The sequence below is a fragment of the Triturus cristatus genome, chromosome 4_2 (assembly GCF_964204655.1).
Source record: "Triturus cristatus chromosome 4_2, aTriCri1.1, whole genome shotgun sequence".
NCBI classification, from domain to species: Eukaryota; Metazoa; Chordata; class Amphibia; order Caudata; family Salamandridae; genus Triturus; species Triturus cristatus.
Genome location: NC_140586.1, coordinates 831950130 through 831971792, shown reverse-complemented (window position 1 = coordinate 831971792; position 21663 = coordinate 831950130). Strand labels below are relative to the sequence as shown.

Sequence of the window (21663 nt, the reverse complement as noted above, 5' to 3'; positions counted from 1 at the left end):
TCATAGGTCATGTTTTGGTCGACATTGTATTCCTCAGTGGCAGTGCGGTTCGCACTAGCCAAGATGGTAATGCGGCTGCTCCTTTTATACCATTTGTTCCTAATGGGCTCTTTCAGCAACTTGACACTCTCCTGACTGACTTGATCTGGGGAAAGGGACGTCGGAGAGTCAGCCTGGCAACATTACAACTTCTGACAGAGGAAGACTAGGAGCCCCCGATTTTAAGGCATATTGTATTGCTGCACAACTGCAATGGTTGTCATACTGACTCGCTGGCAATAACCTCCTGGAAATAAACTTTACAGAGATGCAATTGGCAGGTGGACAGCTGCTGTCCCCAACCCTGCCCACACACGACTTCATAGGATTTGTTGTTGAACCCCAGTAGTGAAAACAAGTAATCAACACCTGTCTGACCCTTTTGAAACAAGTGCAGCAATTGTCACAACTATGGTTGCTTCTGTGGAGGGCTACTTCTGTGCACCCATTTTTAGAACTTGGAAACCAATGGTCATTGATACAACCACGATTAGCAGCTTCCACATCAGCACACTGAATTAGAAGGCATTCTGGAGAGACTTTAATTGTTCCAAGTCTCGCAAGGTTGACAGTTCCTATAAGAACAAAAATACGGAGCCAGTTTTATGTGAACAACTAAGGTGGGACTAAGTCTTCAGTTGAAAAGTGCAAAATATCTGGAACTGGGTTCAGCCATACTATATTCATTGTGTGCGCGCAGAGGGCGGCATCTGTCTAAGATCATCCGTGTTTATGCACTCACTTTTGCTGTAATGTTCAACCACGAGTGGGAGCAAAACCATATTCTTATCTGTTTTCTGTTTTGGGTTCCTTGACCTGTTTGCAATCACAAACAACAAAAAGTCCAGTACTTCTGAAGCCGGAACTGCAAATTGGAGGTTGATGAGGGATGACCTTTTGATGTTCTGGTCAAATATTTGTCTGCCCTTTTCCACTACTTACCCTTGTCCCTTGAGTGAGCATTTTTGAAGAGATATACCTGTCCTTATGATTCCAGTAACTTTGGGTTATGGATCGTTAACTGTTACAAGCCCTGATCATTCCGTTGGGCACAGCCAAATGTTCTAACCAGGAGGGATGGGGAAAAGTCTCATCTTGATGCATACTCTTTCAATTAATCAGCATTCATCTCTGGCACCCGAAAATCCCTCTACATGTTTGTGACTCTGCTGTGCCACACATGGAGTGTCACATAATTGATGGAGCAGACAAAGATTTTCAATATCGCCTACAACACCTAGAGCAGCAAGCGCTACAATATTAATTTGCAAAAAATAGACAGATTTGCTGACTTTCTTCTAGATCAGCATAAGGAGAAATTTCTTGCAGGTGGTTAGGGAAGGAATGATTTAGTCAAGTGCTAAGCTCAGCAATGAACATAGCAGATTTTGAAGCTTTGGCTACTGTCCTGGACTTTGTATGAGAAATATTGGTTACATCTCCCTGGTTAGACGTCGGCTGGGCAACAGAACCATGCTCGCCATTTTCAGTTTTGCCTGTTTTCAATACGGGTGACCGTTTTGGAGCCGGAATAGATGGTTTGAAACATAGGTGCATTTCCCAGTCTTTCTATAAAAATTGACCAGTCCAATGCTTTTATCAGGATTACTACCAGCCAAGTACAGCTTGCCTGAGAGTTTGGTTTAAAGTAAAAAAAAATAAAAAAAGAAAAATCTCATTGATCTCTCTACTGGTTTGCTGTCAGCAGTACGTATATTCTGATTTTGTATGATTATCTGTTATACAATGTGGTGTGGGCTTAATCTGTACCCTATTCCACCCTGATTAGCTGCAGAAATGTGATCTTTAATCACCTGTGTGCATCAGTTTAGCATGCATGTGCTGTACTTGTGCATTTTTTTTCAAATGCAAAATTAATAAACCGATAAACAAGTATTTACAATGCAATAGGTCTCGCATTTAGGAGCGTTTAAGCTACTGTCATTGTAAATGACAATGCCTTTTATGTATGTTTTGATAATTAAAACCTAAATAAAAGGCATTTTCATTTACAATGCCAATAGCTCAAACCCTTGTAAATTCAAGAAATATTTTTTTATACATTTTTCTTTTAATTTTATACAGCAGTGTAATTCATAAAACAGAGAATATTGAAAGACGTGGCCGCCATTGTCCCAGGTTGCTTAGAAAGTGAACGCGAGCAAGGCACGCTGAATGTTGCAGGAAAGCATGTCGTGCCTATAGTAGGAGAAACTATTTAAAGGAAATAGTGCTTATAGACTAAAAAAGACTCATCGTGTAACATAAGTTAAAGGGGGTCAGTCCTTGTGGGAGGTTACGAATTTAGACAAGGCGGTACTAAGGAGGGACTAACAAACCTATTAACAAATCAGAAGCTAGCATTTACGAAGGACAATGACACAAGCCAATGACAAATATAGGCAGAGAGTGTGCGGGGCTTCTGTTCCATACTCAAATACAGCATTCCTCACAGAGTAGCCAATGCGCCGCCCAAGCTCGACCTAAAAAAAATCTGACTTAGACCCTTGGTTCACACCAAACAAATACTCACAAACGCCCTTCACTTAGAAAGGGGTCAGTCTTCTGAGAGATCTGGTTGATTGTACTTGCTCACATACAATGGTTTACACCTGCTTGCATCATGGAAGCGCCATACTTAGAAGAGACCCATCGATGAGAGGGCAGGCTGGCAGTGACATCCACTTTATCAGCAGTGAAGAGAAGCAGAAGAGCAGGAGCTGATACTGCTCCTATGGCGTCCCAGGAGTATATAAGGTGAGAGGATAAAGAAGATTGTTGAAGTTCACCATCAGAAATAAACTGATCTGGATTTTTGGGTAATAAATCTCAATGGCAAATCTATAGTATTTCTTGAATGGCAAACACAGCAGACATAGTGGTATAGCACATACATTTGTTAGGGCCTTGCAGAAGAGATCCCCATAAATGATCATGGCAGATATTCGTGATAGGAAGAAGACAGAAGTCACCAGAATGAGCCCAGTGACCAAGCAGAAGCTTCTCCAATTTGTTTATCCTTGTGCCCATGCTCGGCTTAATCTTCCTCCCCGTCGCCCTTTTACATTACGCGCTAACCCTTCTACACGCCATGAACCAACGGATGTAACTTGTAATTGATGTACCTTTTGTAACAATGTGCAACTTGTATCCTATTTAACTCTTCATGTGAAGTGCTCTGATTCCACCAGTGCTATATAAAATTCAAGTAAATAAAACATAACATCTTCAAAGGGCCCTTCAGTTCTGACAGTGGGACAGCAGGCTTACATCGGCAACCAATATCTAGGAGATGTGTTGCTGTGTGTAATTGCTGCCCTCTTTAGTACCTAAGTACAGTAACATCTGAAAGAAATAGTTATAGATTCTTTACCTTGGAATCTCCCCTAGGCGCAAGACTGGATCCGTAAAGTTTTTCGTCAGCAGTACCCCTGCATGTCTGAAGGTGGCGTCTGCCGACTCCGCGTCTGGCGTCGTGGTTGACTGAGTTTTTGCTACTTTTGTTGACTTCGTTTTCGAGTCTTTATCCGACTCTTGGTGCACGAGGGATGCCCGGTTTCAAGGCCTGCGGATCCTGTTCCCGAATGATGTCGTAACGGATCCGCACCGCGTGTGCCTCTTCTGCCTGGAGCGTGACCATGACCTTAAGTCCTGCTCCGACTGTCGTACCATGGCCCCGAAGACTTTGCGGGAGCGGTCCCGAAAGCTCCTTGAGGCCCAGCAGTTGGCTCCGTGTCGCGCAAGGTCCCATTCGTGTGGGAGATGGCAGGACCAATCGCGGAGTCATCACTCCTCTTCTAAGTCTTCGCACTTGGGGTCAGGTAAGTCTAAGCACAAGAAGTCGAAGAAGCACTCTCTCTTCGACTTCCCCTTGTCCGTCGGCCGACGCAACGCAGTGTGCGGGTGGTGCCACTCCCGCAGCTCTGCGTCGTCCTACGCCAATGGGTAATTTTGTACCTGTGTTCCACCATGGCTATTTTCAACCAGATTGGCAGCCAGAAGAGGATGAGGAAGACTGGGAGGGGTCTGATGACCCTTTGACAGAGAGAGGAACTGGGGGAGGCCAGTGGTCTGGACACCTCCCCAGACCTAGGCATTTTGTCTCCTCCTACCTTCACTACGCAGTGGTGTTGCGTACGGTGGTCAAGGCTCTCAACCTCCCTACGGTAGCAGTCCGGACTAACCTCCTGACAGGTACTAGAGGTGGCAGCGAGCTCTTCGGATCCCCTGCTTCCGTTTAATGAAGCCCTTAGGAAAATCCTATTGGGCATGTGGTCCAGGCCCAACACAAGGGCTCCTGTGGACAGGATGAGGGCCCGACACCACCGCCCGGCTCCGGGCGACCCCACTTTACTCTCCCAACACCCCACCCCTGAGAGCTTAGTAGTCCAAGCCTCTAAATCCAAGGGTGCCTTCCCTACCGCACCTCCGGAAAGGGAATCCAAAAAGCTGGACCACCTTGGAAAGAAACGTTTTTCTTCCGCCAGCTTGGGATTAAGGTTGGTAAACACTGCATGTCTGTTGGCCCGTTATACCCACTCTCTGTGGGATATGGTGGCGCAGGTGCTGCCTCAGTGCCCAGAGGAGGCATGGTCCATGCTCTCCTGTGCCGTTGCTGAGGAGTGAGACGCCGCTAAGTTTACCATCCGCTGTGGGCTGGATACCGCTGACGCACTTGGCAGGACGATTTCAACGCCAGTTGCCCTTTGTCGCTACGCCTGGTTGCGTTCGACTGATTTTTCTGGGGATGTCCAATCCACCCTAATGGACATGCCCTTTGATGGCCGTCACCTTTTCGGCGACAAGGCAGACAACGTGATGGAGCGCTTTAAGGACTCACGGGCTATGGCCAGGTCATTGGGCCTCTCCACCACCCGTTCTGCGCACTCTGCCTTTCATGGCTACGGAAGGGGTGCCACACTATGTCCCGCCCAGGGCCACAGGCCGGCGTAAGCTGTACAGTCTCAGCACGGCCGGGGACGTGGGAACCACCGGCGTGGTTTTGGCGGCCAGCGAGCGGGCCAGTCCACCACCGCCCCCTCTGCAGCAGCCTCCAAACCCTCCTAGTCTGACCTTCCAGGGCCACCAAAAGCCAGTGGGTGGCAGGATTCGCCATCACCTCCTCCACTGGCGCACCATCGCGTCGGACAGGTGGGGTTTGCAAATAGTTCAAAGGGGCTACTCCCTCCCCTTCGAGATGACTACTCCCTCCATGCCACCTCAGTACTATTGCATGTCGGAGGATCACCTGGCCCTTCTCCAACCAGAAGTTTTGGCACTCTTGGATAAGGGTGCCATTGAGCGCATTCATGTCCTAGAAGTAGGTCATGGTTGCTATTCCCACTACTTTCTGGTGCCCAAGAAGGACAAAGGCCTGCGTCTTATCTTGGATCTCAGGAACATCAACCGCTTCCTCCGAAGGAGGAGTTCAAGATGTTGACGCTCGCTCAGGTCTCGTCTGTCCTCGACCCTGGAGACTGGATGGTCACGTTGAACTTGCAGAATGCTTACTTCCACATCCCCGTTCTGCCAGCCCACCGGCGTTGCCTGCAGTTGAGGGTAGGCCATGAACACTTTCAGTTTACCGTGCTCCTCTTTGGCCTTACCAGCGCCCCTTGGGTGTTCACGAAAGTCAAGGCGGTTGGTCTTGAGAAAAAGAGTTCCGACGCCATTACACGCCCTATGATCGGCGACCCTTTCATCAGAGGGTTTAAACCCTCACTGGCAGAGGCAACAGCAGCAGGGTCAGTCTAAATCCCATTACCAGGGCTGTCATACCCCAGAGGATGAGGAACCCCTAGTCAGTCTGCTACCTCAGCAAAAACACCAGCTAAACAATGAGCGTCTGCTTCACCCCCATCTCAGTTTCCCACTCCAGTGGGGGGGGGGGGGGGGGTGGGGGGAAAGTATTGCCAATCATCTAGAAGAGTGGCGTGGTATCTCAATAGACAAGTGTGTGTTAGCTACACTGCAGAATGGGTACTCTACGTTTTCGACATCGAGCTCCCTCGATCCCGCCAGTGAAAACATGCAACCAGTTGAAGATACTGCAGCGGGAAGTATCTATCCTTCTACAAAAGTCAGCCATCGAAGGTTTCTATAGATCAACGAGGTCAAGGGGTAAATTCAAGATACTTCCTAGTGAAGAAGAATGGTCGGAAATCTCAATACAGACCTATTCTAGACCTTCGGACATTCGAGTCCATCAATCAAAGGTTTGGCATGTTGGCTTTTCATCAAATATATCCACATCTGCAACAGGAAGATTGGATGTGTTCGCTGGATCTGCAAGATGCATTCTTTCATGTCCCGATCAGTCCATCACAGAAAGTTACTTTGTTTTCTGGTGGGAACGTCCCATTATCAGTTCAAAGTGTTGCCCTTCGGGTTGAAATCAGCTCCCCGAGTGTTCATAAAGTGCATGGCAGTAGTAGCAGCCGCTCTACGATGCAAGGGCATCTTTGTGTACCTCTATCTGGATGACTGGCTGCTGAAAGGTCCCCCCGCCCCGAGCGTGAAGACTAGTTTTCAACAGTGTCTAGGCCTTTGTCAGCAACTGGATCTCTGTCAATTTTGAAAAGTTGACTACAACCCACGCAAATAATTCATTATCTGGGTGCCACAGTAGACTCTGCAATAGGAAAAGTGTTTCCTTCGGAGAAGAGACTATCTATCACACTGAAAAGCAAGCAGATTTTAAGCACCAACTCCCCGTCGCTCTGTCAGATTGCATCTCTACTAGGATCTATGGCAATGTGCAATTTTCTTGTCCCCGCTGCCAGACTGAGAATGTGTACTTTACAGCAGGACCTGGAAGACAGATGGGACCAAAGAACGGCTTGGTGGGATGACAGGATACAACTGTCTGAAGCAGCCAGAGCCTTAATCCCATGGTGGATGCAGCAGGAGAATCTGATGGAACAGAATCGCTACCAGTAGACACCTCCCTCCCAATGATTGATCACGGATGCTTCCCTTCAGGGTTGGGGAGCTCACATGAGGGTCCCCCCAGACTCAAGGTCGATGGTCAACAATATAGCAATTGTACCACATTGATATGCTGGAGTTGAGAGCTGTTTATCTCGTTCTCAAGGCTTTCCTCCCTTCGATTCCATTCTAGTACAGACTGACAATGCGATCACCATGTACTACCTGAACACAGGGAGAAACTTGATCGAGGACTTTCGCTGGAAGCTCAAACCCTCTGGCATTGGCTCTTAGAGAGAAATCTATCTAACAGCAATACACCTACCGGGAAAGAAGAATTCAAAGGCAGACTCTGTCTGCACTTCGAGGACCAGCAGGACTGGGTTCTAAACAACTAAGTCGTCTAAGACATTTTCTGAGAATGGGGTCGCCCAAGTATTGATCTATTCATGGACGAGGCAAACAAAAAATGCTGAGACTTCGCCTCAAGTTACAACAGACCAGGGTCGAAGGGGAATGCCCTTTTGGTCAGCTGGTCAGGGGCATTTGTGTATGCCTTTCCATCTCTTCCACTTATACCGAAGGTGGTGACCAAACTCTCGCACTCCGACACGAGGATGATTCCGATTGCTCCAGACTGGTCCGACAATACTGGTACCTGGACCGTCTGCACTGGTCAGAATGCCCACACATGAGACTACCATGCAGACCGGACCTGCTGTCCACGATTAAGGGGAGCATTCATCACCCCAACCTTCCCTCACTGAACTTTGCGGCATGGCGCCTGAAGTGCTCCAGTATGGTCATTTAGGGATTTCTCAAGACTGCATGGTCAATTTGAAAGAAGCTAGTAGACCCTCCACAAGACACTCTTATGCTTGTAAATAGAAAGGTTTTTTAATATGGTGTGTGCAAAATAATTGTAATCCTACCAAAGGGCAGGAGGAAGTGATTTTACCATACCTGCTTCACTTAGCTAAGGCAGGCCTAAAATTCTCCTCCATTAAGGTGCACCTAGCTGCCACTACGACATATGGGCGCTCCCCTTCTCAACCGTCCTTTTTTCACTACAGGTAATAAAGGACTTCTTACAAGGTCTAAAGGTCTAACCTCCTGTTCGGCGAAATTCAAGCCCTCTGCTCAAGAGCCATACATGGTGTTCCATCTTAATAGTTGTGTTAAGAACCCACCCCTCCTTCCTTCCGATGGTAGTGTCAAGTTTCCATGTCAACCAACCCATTTTACTACCGACTTTTTTTTCCTAATCCCTCTACCCCAGCCGAGAGGTCTATTCACTCATTAGACCCGAAGTGTTCTGAAGTTCTACTTGGACAGGTCTAAATCAATTTGAAAGTCTGATCAACTATTAATTATGGCTCGATCAGAACAGGTTGTCCAGCCTCCAAGCGTTCCATCTCAAGGTGGATAGTTTCATGTATCAAATCTGCTTATCAGTTAGCACATAAGCCACTGTGGTCTACACCCAAGGCTCATTCCATGAGAGGAAAGGCGGCTACAACTGCTTTCCTTCATAATGTACAGATTTCTGAGATCTGTAAAGCAGTTATTTGGAGATCTATACATATTTACGAGACACTATTGTCTTGATTCAGATACCAATGCAGACACCCAAGTAGGCCAGGCCTCCTTGACTAATCTGTTCCAACACTGATAAATTATGGTTGTTTGCGAAATTCCTTCTGATTTTCCCGCAGAGGGAGGATGGGCTTGCTATTCTATTGTGCTTATGACTATTGATGAGGATCCCCTGGAAGAGAAGTATAAGTTACTTACCTGTAATCCTAGTTCTCTTCCAGGGATATCCTCATCAAAGTCGTAACCAACCCATCCGCCTCCCCAGGCAAATGAGACTGTTGTATTAAGATATATATTTGTGCCCTGATCTTCGGGTCCCCGAGAAGAACTGACTTAAGTCACCTCTGAGGCATGATGGGAAGCTAGGGTTTATGGTTGTCTTAAAGGCACCGTGCCAGTTTTTTGTACCATTGCTTTCAGTGTCTGTGCTATTGGTTTACAATGCCTTTCAGAATGATTTACCCTTAATTTCATCGGGATATCAATGAATGATTCTAATGAAAAATATCTAAACACATGATATGAATAACAAAGCACAAATGGACTATGACTTGCAATGATTTCTTTTAGTCAAAAATAATCAATATTCATGAAAAAAGCAAGTGGTATACACTGATATCTAGTGAGGGATGTGAGAAAAAGAATAAGGAAGTATAAAACGTACATACATCACAACAAATGTATTGGATACAAAAACAATTTACATAAAACATTCAGGACCTGAAGGTAGTTATAATCAAGGACATGTATGGATCACAGGGAGATGATGATCTCATCATAAATCCTTGTTGGTCAATCAGGGGTTCATGCTGTGATGGTAAACTGTGTGATATTGGGTAACTCAAATTTGCTTTTTCTGTTGCTTTCTAGAACACAGCATGTAATTTGCATTTAAAGAAAATATTTTTGTTGTATATGGCAATCAGCCTTTATAATAGCTAAGCATCTTCAAATCTGTAATGACACAAAGCATTCATTTTTCTCAAACGTGCAGCAATATATAAGATTTAAAAGGGCGGGTGAGGAAGGAATACAAATACAGCTCACCTCCCTATGTGAATAACAAGAAAACAAACTCATAGAATCTTTGCCCACCGCATACGAGGCATATACAAATAACTGAAATCTAACATGTTCAAGACAATGGTAGCAAAAAAACACATTTACCACATATTTTCTAGCTAACATGTCAATGCATTTAGGTTATTGTACGCAGCTTTGGTAAAATTATGGTAAATAAAAGGAATGACAGCTTATGGTAGGTGCCAGTGGAAGTTCCACCTCTATCTAGCAAAAGTTTCCATTATTATGCTGTATGTAATACATTAAAATATGGTGGTGCTCTGTGGGATGGAATTGGGTCGGCAAAGGAAGCTGGTAGCATGATGCAAGTAGCCAGATTTATTAGTCCAAAACTAGATATCAACAATTGTTTCATGGAGGATTAGTGTCGCGTGTTGTTGAAAACCTAGCTGACTCACTGGTCACGAAAAGACTGATCCAGTTTCACCTTATCGCTGTCGTGTTTGTCGCTGGAGTCACATTTCTCGGTCAGGCAACACGTCCTGGCCCGTTTAACTCTTCGGTCTGTCCAAACAAAGGTGGTGCTGGAAGGTTGCAGGCATCTCGTCCGTCAGTATGGACTATTTTCATGAGGGTCTGAGCGGTGCCCGCTGCAGAAACTCTTTCTGGCTATTTTGGAAGCAACCATTGAAACCGGAGCGCGACAGCTGATGGCTGCCGTACTAATGAACTTGTTCCTCTGAAAGTGACAGCTACTTTAGTGAGGAAGAGAGAAAAATGCTTACCTTTTACATTCAACATGCACATTTTTCAGTGTGCTTGATAGGAAACATCCGTATTCTGTAATATTTGTTTCTAAATATGCTCACAGTGCTGTTTCCGAGCTGCGCTCATTTTTGCGCCATTATTGAAATGAGTGGTGGCCTCTGAAGTGCCTGCATGATGTCACACAGGAAGGAATGCCAGACGGCTATAAGGGAGAGGTGGATTGTGGAGACGTCGGTGACAGTTACATGACTCAACAAGCGTTTGCAATGCATTAGGACTCGTATTTACACAAGACCTATTGCATTAGAAACTGGAGTGTGGGCGGGTGAAAAGGCGCGAATGGGAGTGCGCCGGAAGGGTCAGGGGGGCCCAAGAAGTCACGGGTGGGGGTGGGAGGGACAGGAAGAAACTAGTGTTCGGAGTAAAGGGGCCAGTAGCCATGGAAGGATACAAATGACGACATGGTCGTCATGAAAGGGGCTAACCAGGATAAAACCAACCAGAAGGCAGCACACAAGGTACAGGCACTTAAACTGAATTTTCAGAATGCGAAACGTGATTATCAACTTTATTGCAAGCAAGGTTTTAAATTATCCGATTTCCCAATAGTAGGAGGGTAGTTCATGATTTGTGCTAAATTCTCAATCCTGGGTAACTGGGTTTACAAGTATGTGAGCATAACTTCACAGTTGCAGTATCTTTGCGTATATTTATGAATAAATAGAAAACCAAGTCGGGTATAGGGAAAAAGTGGATAGAAAAGCAAGTTGACTGGAAAATCCGTAATCAAACAGATTACATAAGGACAATTGGTATGCTTGCTTTCGGCTCGAGCGATATAAACTATACTGTACAGCAGGATAAACTGTTTTAGTTGCAGCTGTCCCACTCCCAGGACCAACGTTAAAGTTTGAGAACATGAAACCTTAATTCCTTAACAAGCAAAAAAAAAAACCTTCAGAGGGAGTCCTCCCAAGGCACGTAAACCCCTCCTCCCAAAAACAGCACTATAAAAATCATGCTTTCATGGATTTCTTCAACTATGGAGTGAGGAAGGGAAAGGAAGGCCCTGAGGGAACTTTTGGACCAGTTTATCAAAACTACAATCCCTATAGGCCCGGACTCTTGCTAGCTGGATGCAAAACTTCAGCAGTTTACACTTTCTGCAAATGCAGATACAGACATCAGGGTGACCACACCAGGTGAAGACATGATTGAGGTAGTCAAGTACCATTTGTTTTTTTCTGATGCACATCTGCTTACGGTGTCTTCTTGCTAAGTTTGTGTCTGGAAGACGCACCAGCACAAAACTGAGGGGTTGCCAGAGACTAGCTAATTTCACATGTCTGAAATCTCCTTCAATGGCAGACTTGTATTCTCCCGAATTTTCTCAGATAAAACATTGCTCTCGTTTAAATAGGTGTTGTCACTCCCTCCCAATACTGTTGTAGTTTAGGACATGACAATAACACATGTAGGAGACTAGTGTCTAGGAAGATCACCAGGGACATTTCATATGTGTATGAAAGTAGCAGTTGAGTTTCTCTGTGGAGCGGTATGCTCTGTATTAGGGCTGAATCAGTCTGAACCTGACATTGCGAGGGATATGTGTGGGGCTCACCAGAATTGTGTTCCATTCTGTCTCTGCATGAGCGGCTTAGGTCTGATTCCCATTTTGTACGTAGCAGGGTCAGGTCCATTGCTGTATGTAGGCGGAATGCATCTGCAAAACAAACAGTTAGGTGTTTATCCTCTCCCCTAACATGAATATACTAGAGTACCAGGTTCATCTGGAATCGTTGTCTCCCCATCTTTGACATAACAGACTGATCCACGAGGCATGCATGAGAATGTCCTGGAAGCAATCCTTCCTCTTGTGTAAGGTCACTGTATGGCATGAGTGCTCCATCTAGATAGAGGTCGCCTAGTGAATGTAAACCCTCTGCCTGCCAAGCAGCATGGTCAATCAGTGAAATTGTCCCGTTACCTCCAGGTGTCCCAAGCAGTGGAATCGCTGTGGCATATGGCCTGGTGAGGAACAATGAACTTTGAAAGCAACGGTAAGCCACTTGAAACAACTGGGAGAGAGGGCCAGATTTCTTGGTGCTGGGATGAAACGGTGCATAGCGCAAACCGTGTGCAGGGCATAGTCCCTCGCTGTATCAGGCTGATGTCGGCCAACCACCCAGCGAGCTACCCACTGTAGCAGAGATGCTAAAATATTATGTTGTGTTGGGTACTGCCAGCTGCCCTTTGACAGTAACTACATCTTCGCAAGTGCCACTCCATCACGATGTGTTCCACATTAGATCATGGGGCATTCGCTCAATGGGTTCCGAAGAAGGATGGCAGCTATAGCGGCAAGTCCTTTCTATAATAATAAAGGAGACTGGGATGCACTACCATCTTAATTGGTGACGCCCTACCCGCCATAGAGCGTTTTCCAGAAAGTCATCTGCGATGAGAGGGGAGTGCCCTTCTGAGGTTTCCATCCAGGATGTTCCCATCATTATGGTACACCCTGATGCACAAGTAGCGAAACCAGGTCGACTGCCAGGTGCCTGGGATTCCACTTATAGTAAGCAATGGATCAGACCTGTTGGAATAAAATGGGAGCAAACCTGATTTTCCCCAGTTAACCTGCAGTCCTGAGAGACGGGCAAAAAGAGTGAGCTTTTTGGGTATGACATCTGGACTTTACCTACATCTTTTCTATATAATAGCAGGTTATCTGCATATAAAGAAATTATATGTACATCGCCTCCCAAAGGAAAACCCCATTGGGCTGCCAAGGCTCATATGGCCAAGGCCAGGGGCTCAATAGCCAGTGATATGAGAAGGGGGTATCCTTGTCTAGTGAGATTTTTCACTGATCTAGGCAGTGACACAATGCTTCCAGTCCTAACCCTCACAACCAGATTGTTGTACAGTAGCTTGACCAACATAATGAAGTAGGGTCCCAGTCTATTACGGGGCAAGACACTGAAAAGAAAGGGCCACTCTACCGTATCAAAAGCCTTCTCCAGGTCAAGTACCATACATCCAGAGCGGGACATACCTGAGGAGCATATCTCATGACTCAAAACAGCCCACGTTAAGAGTAGTGGAGTGATCCATAACAAACCTATTCTGTTCCACATGGCTCAAGTGAGGTACTAATGGGGCCAGCCTCCCCGCAAGTATGTTAGCTGATACCTTATAATCCATGTTTAGCAGCGCTAATGTGCGGTATGAGCCGAGCTACTTGGGTTCTCCGTTGGGCTTCAGCAGTGTGCCTAATGTGGCTTCGCACATAGAGCTCGGCAAGCGTGACTAGTGTATTGCCTCGTCCTAGACCTTCTGTAGTGTTCGAGCTAATAAGTCCAAATAAGCCTTGTATATCTCAGAGGGGAAGCCATTTGGGCCCAGCACCTTCCCTGAGGCTAGGATTCGAATCGCTTCCTGAGTTTCCACTGTTATAGGTGCATTCAGGTCCATGGTTGATCAGGGGCAAACCTAGAAAATTGGAGACCATCCAGGAAACTATTTAGTTCTGAGTCAGATGCTGTCTGCGGATGATTGGTATAGCGATGTGAAGTGGAGAACCTGCTCCTTGTGTATTTCATGTTGAGTATACCTCAACCCAGTGGGGGATTGTAGTGCCGTAAAGCGACTGCTCGGCTGCTCTTGCCTTATTAGTCACCAAACAGGGTTCCAGAGCGATCTGCCTGTGCATGCGTCCTGGCCGAATGTGCCACATAATTAAGGGACCTCAACCTTTCAATTAGAGTTGTGTGTGGTGTTCTTGTTAACCTCTCTGAGCAGCAGGAGGGGTCAGAGGACATGTGTGTTTCTTTTAGTAATTCACGCTGCATCTCTTGGAGACCTCGCTCCAACTGTCTCCATATTCTGCAGCCCAACCCCAGGCAGCTGCCTCTCAGTGTTACCTTGAATGCATCCCATTCTGACAGGACGGACTATGCCGTACCTGCATTATTCACAAAATAGTCCTCCACAGCAGAGCGATGGGATTCATGGAAGAGCAGATCTTCCAACTTGATGAGTTGCAAGCGCCATGTTTGGGATCTGGGAGGGCCGCACCTCCCACGCCAAATGTGTCTGGTGAGTCTGCTGCAAAATGGCTATGTGCATTGTCGTTTACTATATGCGTAAACTGTGTTTCCTTCGGGAGGGGCTGCGCAGGCCTCCCACATTCCATGTTATAATGCATTGTGAGGTCATGTTTTAAGTGCGTTCATGTATGTGAATTGGGAGGGAAAAAGTTTGTGTGGGCATATATGAAGATAGTGTCTGGGATCAGTAGCAATTGAGTACTACAGTGCCTGAGCGAATTGTTCTCGAAACGCCAACGTGGCGAACATGTTATACCAAAAGAGCGGACCTTAAAATCGTGAGAAACTGTAGCTGTTATATTTGAACAGAATAACCCCTTAAAGTGTGGGTGTGAGGGCACATGACTTTCCGGTGCAAACAGGTGCAGCTTACTTACCCGGTAACCTGGAAATAAAGTTCCACCAGTGATCCCCCCCCCTCCCCCCAATCAAATAGCCCAGCCCATCTCTACATCTAAGTGGACCCACGCTCCCCCCTCCACCCCGCCCTTGCCACCCATTGGTGACAGGGTCAGATTTCCTGTGGTCCGCATGGAGGAGGGAGGTCTGTCGTCACACTATCAATTTTAGATTCCAGGGCAACTCTGGATGCTCAGTGGCTTGAAGTATTGCATCAAATCTGTCCTCCGGTACTGGGTTCTGCTGAATTTGGGAGTCTTGCTGGTCTGTCTCCATCACTGAGGAAGACTGTGAGGATGTTCTGGGGCCAGCTCTTCTGGTATGCCCCATTTCAATGTTTTGGGGGACAGTCTAGCTGCCTCTGGCAGATATCTGCCGTATATAGTCTTGCATATGTGACTTTGTGGTGCGGTAGTGACTTGCAACGCTGGGACAGCGTGAAGGTGGTGCGTGTTCATGCAGCATCTGCCTTCGATTTCACCACCATAATGCCCAGAAGCCTGATGCGCACAAGAAGCGTGGGGGGCTCACGACATAGCATCTTATTTTCAGAATGGTGCCGGCGTCGCATGCAGCTGTGCTGCCTTTTCCCTGGTTTGTGACTGTCGTCTCAATGAATTAAAGGAAGGTTAGAATATCTCATGTAACATGTCTGGTCCACATGAGTTGTGCTTAAGGGTACTGTGGGGCCCTTGAGTGGCTCATTCCAGAACACAGTCCTGCAGACTACTGTAGTGGGGGCCAGTTACACTGGTGTCCAGCGGTAGGGTGTGCATTAAGGTGCTTTCAAATCGCACCTCTTCCCCAGCTGGGGCGAGTCACTCAGACCTTAAGGTCAGTGGGGGGGGGGGTTTAAGGGGGAAGAGAACAAGGGCATATTCCGCGATGCACTCCATGAAGGTGGGGGGGGGGGGGAATAGTACACCTGACAAGTCTCAGATTAGTGCGGCCCTATTTGTCTGCAAGCTATAGCCCTGTTAGCATTTAGTCAGCTGCCTAAGCTTTCAGTCCTCCCCTGCCGTCTTCTGGTAACGGCAACCGGTGTCATGGAGCATACCAGGCCTGGAGTAGGCCAAGAAACTCTGGGGACTGCACCGGTCCCGATGTTCAGGCGCGGCGGGATCGAGTATCCCAATATAAACCGGCAGATATATAGCCAGTTGGCCTCTTCCATTGCCTGCTCCACAACTCAATTGCCGGTGCGCATCTCTTGAGACGGCACTCCGATGGGCTCCTGGACCCAGGTACCAGCCTCCAGTAGTGCGGTCACGAAATCTCATCGCAGGTAGTCGTTACGGCTGATAGCTCCTCCTGCGCAGCCCTGCCAGCTCACTCCAGCGTCTTCCAATCCATAGAGCACAGAGCCAAGCGCAGCAGCGTTCCCCAATCGAAACTAGGTGTCCAGGGGAGCGGCGCTCCACCCCAGTTCACTGCAGCGTCAATCTGGTTCCTCCCTGCAATGTGCCATGTTCGATGCACGTTGCAGGCAACACATTTGCCAGTCTCGCTTCAAAGCCAGCACAGAGCTCTAGAACAGGTCCAACGGCCTCTCCTGATGCACCAGCATGGCCTGGTCGTCCCGGGGATTCAGCAGGTGTGCCCCGAGCTATTGGATGGCGTCACATTGGAGATTTAAAGTACAGATAAGCTTGGTGTACTATGGAGCGTGTTAGAATCCGTCCACCTTCTTGCTCATGAAAGCCACGCTCACCAGTTTCGCCTTCATAAGGGCTCACCGGCCAGGTATAGCTGGATTCCAGTGGCATTGTGAGCTTGGCACCCATGTCTGGGCATTCCTGTCACACTTAGGGTGTCCACTGAAACAGGAACAAAGTGATGGACAATTGGGTGGAGGTATTGCTATCATATACAGAACCGAATTCTAGCTGAAGCTATGTCATTGAACATTAAAATGAATAACAAGCTCTCCTTCCCTGGTCTGCCCCTCCTATAGACTTTCCGGTTCTAAGGCCCCTTTCATACAGGATTACTGTGCTGGAGTCCTGCCTAGACACTTCCTAGTTTACTAAATTAGGCGATTTTAATTTACATTTGGTTGGAGCTTCTTACAAACTCTTCGACTAGAACACTACTTGACAACCTGGAAGGTTTTGGCTTGTCACAGATAGTCGAAGGTCCCACACATAAAGCGCTCCACACACTTGATGGTATTTTTACCAACCAGGCCACCATTGTAATTGAAAAGATTCTGCCACTTACATGGACAGACCATAGGGCAATATTCTTCACTTTACCCGCTACACAGACTTCATCCTCGCCGGTAGAGCGCCCACCACCAATTTCCACTCTATCTTGGTGGAATAGCAACTCTGACACCCTAGCTAATCTGTTAGGCAACAATGTACTTCTGCTAACATGCAATCCCAATCTGTATGCCGCCAGCTATGACTTTTGGATTAGATCCGCTATAGATAAAGTTGTCCCCATGAGATTGATCAACCAAAGAAGGCACAGAGCCACCACCCCCTGGTATTCTGCAGACGTAAATGCTCTGAAATCGAAGTGCAGACGCCTAGAACGCATTTGGAGGATAGACTACAGCGTAGAAGGTAAAAATCACTATAACCAGGATCGAACGGAATACAAAGCTACCAGTATTGGGGCAAAGGAGGAATTCTACACCAAGAAAATAGAAATGTCTAAGAACTCCACTAAAGAGCTCTTTAAAACGGTCTCGGCACGATTTACACTCCCACACAAAACCCAGTTCAGTTCTGATCAAACCCTAATTGACAAAATGGCGTCTTTCTTCCAAATCAAAATTCAATCAATTTGCACCGTACTAGAGGGGACAGGTTCTGCCCCCCAAACCTTACCCCATGACAAACTGGAACAAGGGCCAGCAATCTCCAATCATTTGGCCAGTTTCTCACCTGTTACGGTTCATTCTGCGAATAATCTTTTGCTGACCATAAAGTCTGGCTCTCCAGATGATCCATGTCCCCCAGACATTCATGGAGTCTTGAACCTAATCAGTCTTACTCTTGCCCCTCTACTAAACACCATCATGAAGTCCGTTGACTTTGTCAGTGTGGAAGAAGGCTTGCATTAGGCCTATCATAAAGAAACCCTCCCTGCACCCCCATGACGTCACCAACTACTTCTCCATTTCCTGCCTGCCTTTGGCGGCTAAGCTTCTGGAGAAAGCCTTAAAGAATGAATTAAATGACTACCTTGACTCGAATAACCTACTGGACAGCGCTCAACATGGCTTTTGGTCCAACCACTCTACTGAGTCCGCACTAGTCATGGCCACGGTGGAACTTCGATGGCAAAATGACAGAGGTGGTAGGACGGTCCTGATCCTGTTTGATCTATCCGCCGCGTTCAAAACGGTGAACAATTCCGTTCGCACGCGACGGCTGGGGGCAATCGGGATTCAGGATTCCGCTCTGGCCCTTCTTATCTCCTTACTGACGGGGAGCGAACATAAGATCTGCTGGGATAATCTTAAGTCAGACAATTTCCATCTTCCGTGCGTAGTCCCTCAGGGCTCAGCTCTTTCACCCACACTGTTTAATATATATGTGACTCCACTGGAGAAACTGGTTAAGCACCATGGCTTTTCGCTTGTGACATATGCCGATGAGACACAAATCATAATTTGCATATCCTCTTCAGGAAATGTACTCTCAGCCAGGTTTCACAACTGTCTGGCCCATATTATTCAATGGATGAACCTCAGTTAACTGAAATTGAATACTCAGAAGACGGAGGTGATGGAGTTCCGCTCCCATATGGAACCCTGACTGGTGGCCGGCAGAGGCAGGAGCAGGTCCACTCCCTGTAACCAAAATGAGAAACCTGGGTGTGGTGTTTGACACCCAGTTCAGCTTTATGGGACAGATAAATCAGGTTACCTCCGCGTGCTACTTCACTTTAAGAATTTTGCGGAAGATCTTACCGTTTCTCCCGATGGAGTTGAGGAAAACAGTGGTGATCGCAATCGTTGTGTCTCGAATTGATTATTGCAATGCTCTTTATCTTGGGGCGGATAAGAGACAATTGTACAAATTGCAATCCTTACAGAACGCAGCTGCCCGGGCTCTACTGAACTTTCCAAAATATAGCCATAAGTCTGGGGCCATTAGAAAACTTCACTGGCTCCCTGTCAAGGAGTGAACTGAATTCAAGGCGCTTTGTTTGGTTTATAAAACCTTACATGGTGGAGGACCCACAGAGTATCAAATTATTCCAATGGTACACTGAGTCGCTCCCTGAGGTCAGCAAACCAAGCATTGGCTAAGGTCCCTAGAGTCTAGACAAAATGCTCCCAAACTATTGAACTAGTTGCCTATCGGTCCACACACACTTTCGAGCCTGTCTGAAAACTTGGCTCTTCTCTGCTAAGTAACAACCTTCTATTCCTGGGCTTTCCTATATCTGCTATCTTAGTGCCAAGACGGCTCGGCAATCGAGTGATTTAAGAAACTTTCAGCCGCTGGCAATCGTTGGGGCCACATCCCAGTCCTTCATTTTTCGTCCATCAAGCCACCTCGGTTTGTACCCAGCCATATGTAAATCCAGCTGAACAGTTCAGCCCAAAGTGCCAAGCTAGGTGCTCCCTGAAGAATACAAGCAACGTAGGGCCAGTTTCAATTGTTAGAGTTGAGCAAAGGCTAGAATAAAAGAACTAAGATCACAAGTAACTTTGTTGTCCGTGTTTCATCTAATAAATGGAATACTTTTGTAACCACATGATTTATTGTACTCTTTCCTACAGCTGTAAAAACACGGACTTCTAGACAGAATGGTGTTGGCGATTCTCAAGCTCCTTCTCGTGGGACTGATTTTGTGGAGGAACAGTTGCCTATAAATCGAAGCAGTTTGCAAACTCAAGGTACATTGAACATTGTTTAAGAAAAGTGCATTTAAGATGAATGCCTTATTTAGTTGGACCTCCCTGTCAGTTTCTTCTTTCCAAGTCACTTGAATGTTAATTTGTTTGCATATTGCATCCAATTTTTGCACACTATACTAAATTCCTTCTTACGTTTTGAAGCCACATCTTAAAGCAGAAATACTCCTACCGCCTTTGTAGCCACATTGTGGCAATGACGAAGACTATTTTCCTCCTTGGCCTAATCTGCCACTTTATGCTATCTGATGTAGCTTCAGAATTGAGTTGTTATAATGAGGTCTGTGAAGAAACCGCTCGCAATAGTTCTACCGAGAACTATTTTTTTTTTTTTTCATGGTGGGAAGGCATCTTGGCCAGAAGCCAACATCTGATGTCATTAGAAAATCATTTAGTACTGTGGTGATGCTTTTGGAAAAGCACCCCTTAGCTTACCTTGTTAATTCTTCAAGGCGAGTTGAGAAATTCCAAAGGATACATGCCCATGTAAGTGCAATTCTGACTGGCCACTATAGGAAATTTGCAGACCTTAAGCATTGTGTGCACCTTTGTGAAATACTTTACAAAATAATGGCTGCAGGAACATTGTCTCTTTTTCACACAGATATCGCCCAACTTTCGTGAGCGCCTAAAAGTAAAATGAATAATCAATGATTTAAACATAAAATCCCTTTTCCTTGCTATTGTGGCCATGTCTTATTCCTGGCAGCTAGTTATACAGTCCCAAGTTTACGAATCCTAGTTAGGATTGCTAAAGAAGGCTGCTAAGGTGTCAAATGTATTCACACTGCAAGATAATCCGGTCCCCCTCCACCCCCCCTTCTTACAAAGGTGTCCAATTCAGTTGCCCTAATCTTGAATAGAATAGGTAAGTGAGTCCATTGGAAGGTAGGAAATATGGCAGCGTTGCCAGACACAAGAGCAAGCCTATTGGTTTACAAAAGCAACATGCATTTGCAATGCAATAGGTCTTGCATTTGCAAGAGTTTAAGCTATTGGCGTACATAACTGCCCATTTTTGTGGAGTGGATGTAAGTGGTGTGAAATTATGTGGGTTGAATTGGATTGTTAGTTGTGGAATTGTGTGGTGTGTATTGTATTTGTGTAGTGGAATTGTGGCATGATGAACAGATAGGGATGAGAGCTGCACAGAATAGATGGAAAGGATGGTAGAGAGGGGGGAAGTGGTGAATGAACTCCAGAAAGAGTATGTATGAAAGAGAGCATGAAGGGGATAGGAGGCCATAGACTCATAATGAGGGATCTTGTGAGTATGCAGAAGACACCCTAAAAAGAGTAAGAGCAGGGGTTTGAGGGACGGAAATCTTGAAAAGGCACAGTAAAGAAACTGTGCTCGAAGACCTGAAGTGAACCATATGAGAGAGGTGGGAAGAGTGCATGAGTGAGCGAGAGAAAGGTATGTGAGGGAGAGGGGGGATGAGTGGGAGGATACCCTGAGGGGTTGGAGGTGAGAGGTGGACCAGTGCAAAGCACGAGGAGGTATAGGCAGGTAGTATGTAAGCAGGCTGTAGAGTAGAGACGGAGCGATGAGAGGGCCGCAGTAGAGCTGGGTGATTAGAGGGGATAGTGGTAGTGGGAGGGAGAAATGAGGGGGTGTGGGTGTATGTGAAAGAGATGACAGGGTTGATGGAAGTGTGAGGTAAAGATGGGTTGTTTTGGAATTGTGGAATATTGCCTTGTGGAATTGTGTGGTGCGAAGTTTTGTAGTGGAAATATGAGGCAATGTTGTGCTGTGGAATTCTGGATAGTAATTAAATGGAATTAACTGTCATGGAAATATGTAGAGTGAGATTGTGTTTGAGGTACTTAATTATGTGGAATGGTATTGTGCATTGTGGAGTGGTGCAGGATAGAGGAGAGGTGTAGGGAAGAGCGAAGAGGTGCAGGGTAAGGTGCAGA

The 21663-nt window shown here is 46.4% G+C and overlaps 1 protein-coding gene across 2 annotated transcripts in view; it reads left to right on the top strand.

Moving 5' to 3' along the window:
* KIF2C (kinesin family member 2C) overlaps window positions 1–21663 on the top strand; it is a 1365901-nt gene that overhangs the window by 374019 nt on the left and 970219 nt on the right. For both annotated transcript variants that reach the window (XM_085602797.1, XM_085602796.1), the window contains one exon: window positions 19609–19725. In XM_085602797.1, the coding sequence (XP_085458923.1) occupies window positions 19609–19725 (117 nt within the window). The remainder of the gene's footprint in view (window positions 1–19608; window positions 19726–21663) is intronic.